Below are 8,998 nucleotides of genomic sequence, written 5' to 3' on the forward strand. Positions count from 1 at the left end.
TCCCAGGGTAACTACTAAGTAACTTACTACTACGCAACTAAAGATCTTTCTCACATTGGCTAATGTTAATGTTTACGAGTCCACCATCAGGGGAACACTGAGCAACCAATAGTGCATGGCAGAGCTGCGAGAAGAAAGCCACTTCTCCAAAAAGAAAATTGCTTGCTAAAGAGGCCAGAGGACTATGGAGAATAGTTTAATGGATGGTTGAAACCAAAATTAAACTCATTGGTCTAAATGAGAAGCTATTATTTTCAGAGAAAAGAACACACTGCATTCTAGCTTAAGAATCTTATCTCATCTGTGAAACATAGTGGTGGTAGTATCATGGATTGGGCCTGTTTTGCTGCATCTTGGCCAGAACAATGAATTTTGAATTATACCAGCAAATTCTAAAAGAAAACATCAGGACATCTGTTTAAGAGAACGTGGGTCTGGCAACAAGACAACTACCCCAAGCACACAAGTCATTCTACCAAAGAATGTTTAAAGTAGAACAAAGTTAATGTTTTGGAATGGCTGAGTCAAAGTCCAGACCTTAATCCAATTAAAATGTTGTGGAAGAACCTTAGCATCCAGTTCAAATCTCCTACATGTTATTGTGCAGGGCTGATCAGCATTTACAAGAAACTTTACCTTCAGTTACTGCAGCAAAAGGGGGTCACACCAGATACTGAAAGCAAAGATTCACATACTTTTGCAATGCACAGACTGGATCATTTTTATCAATAAATACATGACAAAGCAAAAATGTTTCTCTCACTTGTTTCACAGGGTTCTCTTTGTCTACTTTCAGACTTATATGATAAATTTAATCATGTTTTGGGTCATATTTACGCAGAAATATAGAAAATTTTAAAGGGTTCACAAACTTTCAAGCGGCACTGTATGTGACTTTTCATGATAGAAACATTGCAGAGAGATTTGCATTTTCATGAAACTAAACTGTAACTGAATAATAATGAACTTTAATGTCATGATGTTAGGCTCTTGGTGAATTCACATGATATGAAATGATATTTACACTGCGAAACAGGCCAGATAAACCCTGGCCTCAAAAATAAACAGTGTCAAAGATCATCTCACTCATGAAAAATAACTCAAATTTGCATTAAACAAAATCTGAATCATCATAATTTCATCACAACTTCCAATTATTCAATAACGAAAATTATTTAAATAAATAAAACCCCTAAATATATGCTAATCACTGTCTGAAGTAAATAGGACTATCTTGTTCGAAATAATTAATTCCTGTAACAGGGAATTATACTAATTACCATAATGTGCCAGAAAGGTCAAATAAACACACCCACTTCAAGCCTCAAAACAACCTGGTATTTCATAAATTAGCATCAATTCATTGTACTCTATGCAAGCGGATAGGGGTTTGGTCGATCGACGTGGAATAAGCCAGCATCAAATGATAAAATTAGCCAACATCTGGCTGACAGGGGCCGCAGTGTGTTTACAACTGAACAGGCGACGAGAAAGCAGTTGGGAATTATCCTCATTTGGAGGTGTTGGTGCTGCCTTTGTAGCGCTCTAGATTCATCTGGAAAATAATATGACCAGGCTAAGTATATTTAACAACCGCATCACTTGTTCAGCATTTCCATGTTTGCCAAGGCCACTGACAGCTTGTATTAACCCACACATAAATTATAGAGTGAATAAAGCATGAAAAAGTGAAATAAGCAGGGTCTTTTTTTGTTTATTCATACATTTATGGCAAGACAACAGCAAAACTTAATGAGGTTAGTTGTCAAAATACGGCTAAATCCCTGTCTGCTGGGGGGAGACCCTATTAGGAGATTCATAGACATCTGTACAAGACGTCTTGTGCATCATCATTAGAATTTCAAAGTGGTTTTGATTGTTTGATCTCATATCCAGAAATTATTGTTGGGAGAGTCATTATCATAAACCCAGTTCTAAATTTGTTTTCCACACTCTCGGTTATGATCCATAATTAACCATACTGGCGAGATTACATTTTTTCTCCTTTTTCGAATGAGGAACCCTTATGGAATTTCTCCCACTGGGATTTTAAAAGTTTTTTAGGCTCAGAGTGGCTGTTTTTAGGATTCGCCAGACACAACACACATTTCACCTCACAGCTACTCTATATATTACTTCCATTCACGTGCCGACAGACTGAGACTGATATCCCCCAATCGCAGCTGCAAAGAAATTATATTACATTTGGTGGAATGAAATGAAAATACCCCCCCCCCCCTTCCTCAACGTTCTGCACTTTAGAAAGAAGGAGGGACGAAATAATGAATTAGGCCCATTTGAGGATATTGACTGATTCCCTGAGTGCTCACGGCGCCGTCCGTTCGTAATCTATCTCAGAAATAATCATTCATGCTCTAAATACATCAGAAAGAGGGGATCATAAAAAATACACCATTCAGCTCCATTGATTTGCATTGTTAATTTCCCACTTGATGGCTTCAGAGAGAGAGAGCGATGAAGGGGCCGCTATGGCGGCTTTAAAGTATCCAACACGGCAAATCACAAGATAGCTGGTGTCAGCAATGAGGCTTGACAATGAGGCAACACAATTAAGCAGCAGTGGGAAACGGAGTGATGCAGCTCTCCATAAAACTTCTGAGAGATCACAACTTATCAGCCTCTACATAACCATAAAAGCACGGCAGAGATAAAGCCCTCGCTACGAGATCTTTATCAGATGCCACAGCCCGCTAAAAGCGACTTGGCTGTTTATGGATGTGACTGGTGCGGTCTGGGAGAGATCCTGCTGGATCTGACATCATCACTGCCTGACACCTGAGCTCTGTTGTGTCAGACGGAATGTGAAAAATGACCATGTGAAGAAGAAAGAGGTTTAGTGGAACTACAACAGCAGGGCCTGGCTGATATGGGACAGACATCATAAATAATGTAGATGTATCAGCTAACTAAGATCCATGTGTGTGTCAATATGGTGCTGTTTGCTAACTAGGGATGTGAAGAACATACAACAAGTTCTAGAATCACATAGGAAAATAGACAAACAAAAACATACAGGTTTCATTTTCAAATACTTAATTACTCACCCTCATGTCTTTCTAAACCCGTAAGTCATTCGTTCATCTTCAGAAAACAAATTAAGATATTTCTGATGAAATCAAAGAGTTCATTGACCTTCCATAGACAACAATGCAACTGACACGTCCAAGGCCCAGAAAGGTACCAAGAACATCGATGAAATAGTCCATGTGACATCAGTGGCTACAAGAAGCTACAATACTTTTTGTGCGCAAAAAACAGCTTTATGCAACAATTCTTCTCCTCCTCGTCACCCTAGTGCCATTTTTGAGAGTACCATGACACATGAACGTGCTTTGATCTACACGTAAACAACACATACGCGTGGTGCTGCTGATGTAGAACAAGTCGTGGTTCTCTCCAAAATTTTGGTTAAAAATAGTTTAAAAATATTGATTTCTTGATTTGAATCAATTCAGAACGATATTGATTTTTAAGTCCCAAGAATCAATTAGTCTAACTTGTTTTCATTTAATGAACGGAATATTGTTGCGAGTCTCCCATCCAATAAATTGCAATATGTTTTGTGCTTTGTTACTTTTGATATGAAACAAAGTCTCAGATTTGTTTATATATATATTTTTTAAATGGCAGTTACAGCACGAAATAAACATGAATGATCATCCAAAGATACGTTAAAAGAGAGTACAACTGAAATCCATATTGTGTCTCATGTAATCGCTGTTTCAATCAGTATTTCAACCACAGGAAGACGTCAGTATAACAGCTTGTCACGCAACGTCACATTTACCTCAGAAAAAAAAAAACATATTTGATGACCATAAACTTATTGGTCAGCTAGAAAAATTAACTCTAGACGCACTGTAAAAAGTTTTCACCAGTTTCAACTTAAAAACCTAAGTTTAGTAGCTGCCCTAAAATATTAAGTTAAATCAACTTAAAGGTTGTATCAGAGATTTCTAGCCTAAAACATAAAGTGTCAAATTCAGCTGAGCTTTCTTCACGATCCGCTCGCTGCCTGCCCCATAAATTGTCTGTGAAAAAAACCGCGTCTCTCTGGTCAGCCTAGGGTCCGAGATATGCCAAAAAAACAATCGGCACTACCAACCTTTCCACAGATAAACAAACAGTGTTCCAACCAATCAGCGTCAGGGGTTTGGTGTTGTGGACTTTCCTACTGGTGCAGGGATGTGAGGGAGGCGGAGCGAAAGTCCACAACACCAAACCCCTGACGCTGATTGGTTGGAACACTGTTTGTTTATCTGTGGAAAGGTTGGTAGTGCCGATTGTTTTTTTGGCATATCTCGGACCCTAGGCTGACCAGAGAGACGCGGTTTTTTCACAGACAATTTATGGGGCAGGCAGCAAGCGGATCGTGAAGAAAGCTCAGCTGAATTTGACACTTTATGTTTTAGGCTAGAAATCGCTGATACAACCTTTAAGTCCTTTCAACTTACAAGTTAAATCAACTAATTTTGATTGTAATACATTAAAATGACTTGTAGTTTTAAGCTGATTTAACTTAAAAACTTAAAGCATATTCATTATATTTTTTACCTTTCATCAATATTTACTTTATGTTTGAATATTATTACTATAAAAACTTTGTTGAGTGTAATTTAGGTGTTTGTATACAGATCAGTTCATTTTAGTCTCTAATATTTTAATGTAGTACCAATGTAGATGTTTTACAGCATTAGCTCAGATATTTTTTTCCTTGAGAAAATTTGGCATGTACTATACCTGAAATATATCCAAAATATCCAATATTGAATTAAATTAAATCGAAATCATAATCGAATATAAATCATTGAATTGAATCATGAAATTTGTGTCAATACCAAGCCCTACAAAATACAGATTTAAAGACTGGTACTCTTTCAATTCATGAGCTGTAATTTGAATTTAGTTGGCCACACTCACAAGACGTTCAACTGGAATTGACTGAATTACAATTTAAAGTGAATCAGGCATTCTAGGAAATGAAGAGTTGTTCCAAGTTCATAAATTTGTTAAAGCCACAATATGTAAGATTTTTTTATTCAAATATCCAAAAACCTAAATACACTTAATATGTTATGCATTTTAATAGACAGGTAACGAATGCACAGAATAGCATTTTAACAGAACTTTTAACACACTCAAATGCATCTAGTATGATAAAACAGCAATGTTTTTCCTACATACGCACGACTGGAAGAAGCAGAGCTGGTCGACTGTGGCATAATAAAAGCTTTGCTGCTTTCAAGCCATGTGTCGAGCTCGTCCTTCATTAGAAATCGCTCCAGCATCCTCATTTCGCTTTCACGACTTTCAGCCCCACCATGCTTTAAACTACAGTAACCTTTATTTATTTGTTTGTTTTGAATATGCAACCTCTAGCAGCGAACACTTACATATTGTGCCTTTAAAACATAAAATAGTACAAACTTCTATAGGTGATATTTAAAATCTGTAACCTTTTCTGTCTGTACAGCCTATAAAACCTTAAAATGTCAAACCTTTTTACTTTTTCACGAGGCGTGATCAAGTCAATATTCAAAGTTTGTCTTGACAAACATTTCTACTTAAAAAAAAAAACGACACTTATTGCAGTTATATGTCAGATGCCCACGTTTGGCTGTTGCATCACATCACCCTGCTTTTATTCAGCACCTTGCGCCATAATCGCTTCATTTTTAAGGTGCTGTCAAGTTAAAATGAGCACTTTTATAAAGTTTCTCTCTCTCTCTCTCTCTCTCTCTCTTTAAAAAAAGACATTTAAAACCCATGCATTTTGTTCCATTCAGTTGTGCTCCATCTAGCTGTCTGAAAGGAAGAATATGCCCTCTGTGAACGTCCCATTGAGTGCTGACCTAGACTGAAAGTCACCACGAACAGTTCTGACACAAATTGCTGTCTGAAGAATTGGTCTGCAAGGTATCACCGAAGAACAGCATAACTCATCACAAAAGCATAAATCAAGACATGTATAGCAGTTACTTAACTTCAGCTGATGTAAAATCTTTTGAAGATGAAGACGTTCAGATTCAGGTTCTCATGCCAATCACAACAATAAAGTGCACTACACTCTGAATAGATTCATTATTTACTGTAGCTTTCCTATCAAATCACATTGTGTTGAATGAAAGTCTTTTATTTGGCTTAAACTATTCCATTATCTAAATGCTCGTAGACATTTGATAAAAAGGAAAACAGCAACTGTGACAGCCGTCGTTGAAAACAGCACACATTTAACTCCGATAAACCCACACTTACGGCTCTCGACATGCTTTCAACTACACAGGCCTCGATTATTGTATTGATTATAAAACGCTCGATGACAACTCGTTTGCAAATTCCCATTTGCATTTATGTAGCCACTAAAATGGCACACAAAAGAAGGAATATAATAAGAGAGAGAGAGATGTGAAAAAAGGCGGCATCTGTTGGGGCTTTCAGACGGATACATCACACTAATCCATTCCTTTTACATGAGCCCCTGTCAGGGTTAATTGGTTTGTGAAGATGGGTAATGAAGGGAAATGGCGGTGTTTATTGTTGCGCCTCTCTCATTAAAACAAGGCAGTTCGCCTGGCATGCGGGTGACATTTACGCACCCATGACACACCGTTATAAAATGATCAGCTTTACCCGGTGTCTTCCGATCTGAGCGCAGTAGCGTCACATGACAGTGAGTTTCATAAACTATAATGAGGTTAAAGTCATAAGCCGGTTTACAAAGATCAACCATACCCAGGAGCATCATGGGAGGTCACAGATGGTAAAAGCAATAACATCCCAACTAACACAAACCTGCATATGGGTGTTCAAACATATTACAGCTAAAGCATCTGATTGGTCACACCAACTGAAAGTCCCGCCCTAAACTGGTTAAGCCAGAAATCACAGGCAACATATAAAGAAGCCGCAGGCAGGTATGGACACGTCAGTGAGCACAGGAAGTGCAATTGTGCAGATGTTACCTCTCTCCTGCGTGATGCCCAGCACGTCTGTTTGACTTTCCAAACCACAGCAGCAACCAGCAGCAGGGACAGGAAACAGCTGGAGACGGGACACATGGAAAATCAATAGATCAGTCAATCAAATAAGATTCATGAGTTTGTAATTGCAATCGTGGATAACATTCCTCTAACCTTTGAGGCTGGACTGAGGACAGCTGTTACATATTTGTATTTCAATCATACAATCGATGATAAACAAGTTCATCCAGCATGAAAGAATCAATGCCGTATGGAGCCGACTGTTACGTCAATCATTTACGCAATGCCAAACAAGCACATCTGCACTCCAACAGGTTTGATTTCCTCTCGCGCACAAACACAGACGGCTCAAAGGCTATTTTGAGCCATCTAGAAGATGTGTGATGTTACAGAAAGCTGGCCTTGAGTAGGAATAGCTGCTGTAAAAGCACATATAAAAGCAGAAATGCCTCTTTGTGTTTTATCCGCAATTGACAGAATTCACTTGACAAGGTGACAAATGTATACAGCTAGAATAAAGGGAAAAAACATTTGGTGGTCATACACAATCCATTTTGTTGTGGGTTTTTCCATTGGAAGTTCACGGCCAGCACCTGCTGCTGCAGTATATGATAAAGCACTGGTGAACAAGTGTCAGAATGCTTGTCTACAATGTGGGAGGACTGAGAATCAGTACTCACAGACAAATTGTCACCAAAAAATAAAAATAATAATATAATACAATACAATAAATATATAAAAAATAAAATACAATAAAATAAAAGGAACAAATTCTAGATTTTAAATTGTGTTTCTTGGACTGTGAGCAACCCTAGTTTGTTGGAATAGCCATCCATAATTACAAAAAAAAAAAAAAAAAAAAATCTGTCAATAAACTATGCCTATTATTAAATTACTGGGACTTAATTTTTAACACGATGGTTACATCAACAAAACCCTAATAGGACTTTTAAAATTGCTTTTGGATAATTGCAGAAAACAAGCCTGATGACTAGAAAAAGTTTATGGTTCTCACATTTCTTTTTTTATAAAATAAAAATGTCATAATTGTTTTTTTTATATAATGTCAGCTTTACTTTTTACCCATCATTCATTTAGTATTCTAGTGATTTAGATACTACCATTGTAGAAATGTTTAACTCATAGTGTAAATTCTATCGTATTATTATTATTATTAAATTAATTTATATTTATTATTATTATTATTATTATTATTATTATTTTATTCATGTTGTTACTATTAAATTGTATTTGCTTATTTATTATTATAAATAATAATAATAATTTAATGTGAACTTCATATTTCACCCTTCATTCATTTAGTATTTTGGTGATTTAGGATTTAACTCATGGTGTACATTCTGTCATTTTATTATGACATTTTATTTGCTTATTATTATTATTATTACATTACTTTTTGTTTGCTTATTTATTATTATTTATTTATCATTAAATTTTAGCTAATTTATTACTATTATCGAATTAATTGTATTTATTTATGTATTATTATTATTATTATTTGTATATATTTTTTTACTAATTTAATGTCAACTTCACCTCTAATCCTTTATTTATTTATTGGTTTGTTTATTATTATTATTATTATTATTATTATTGTTGTTGTTGTTACTTTAATGTTTACTTTTCATAATTTATTTTTCATATTTATTTATTTTACTACTGTTATTACTAATTTATTGTTAACATTTATTATTTATTAATTCATTATTATAACATTTTATTTGCTTATTTATTATTATTATTCAATTAATTGTATTTATTTATTTATTTATATTTTTTTTTACTAATTTAATGCCAACTTCACTTTTCATCCTTTACTTATTAATTATTATGATATATTCTGTCATGTTTATTACATTATTACTATTATTAGTTTGTTATATTGTTTATTATTATTATTTAGTTTTGTTTATTTATTATTATTATTTATATTTACTAATTTAATATCAACTTCACTTTTTTTAGTGATTTAGGTA

The 8,998-nt window shown here is 35.2% G+C and overlaps 1 protein-coding gene across 1 annotated transcript in view; it reads right to left on the bottom strand.

Annotated features, from left to right (window-relative positions):
• atrnl1a (attractin-like 1a) overlaps positions 1-8,998 on the bottom strand; it is a 326,819-nt gene that overhangs the window by 81,920 nt on the left and 235,901 nt on the right. Inside the window, exon 27 of the mRNA XM_073834640.1 lies at positions 6,984-7,062. Coding sequence (XP_073690741.1) covers positions 6,984-7,062 — 79 coding nt within the window. The remainder of the gene's footprint in view (positions 1-6,983; positions 7,063-8,998) is intronic.

The sequence above is a fragment of the Garra rufa genome, chromosome 2 (genome assembly GCF_049309525.1).
Source record: "Garra rufa chromosome 2, GarRuf1.0, whole genome shotgun sequence".
NCBI classification, from domain to species: Eukaryota; Metazoa; Chordata; class Actinopteri; order Cypriniformes; family Cyprinidae; genus Garra; species Garra rufa.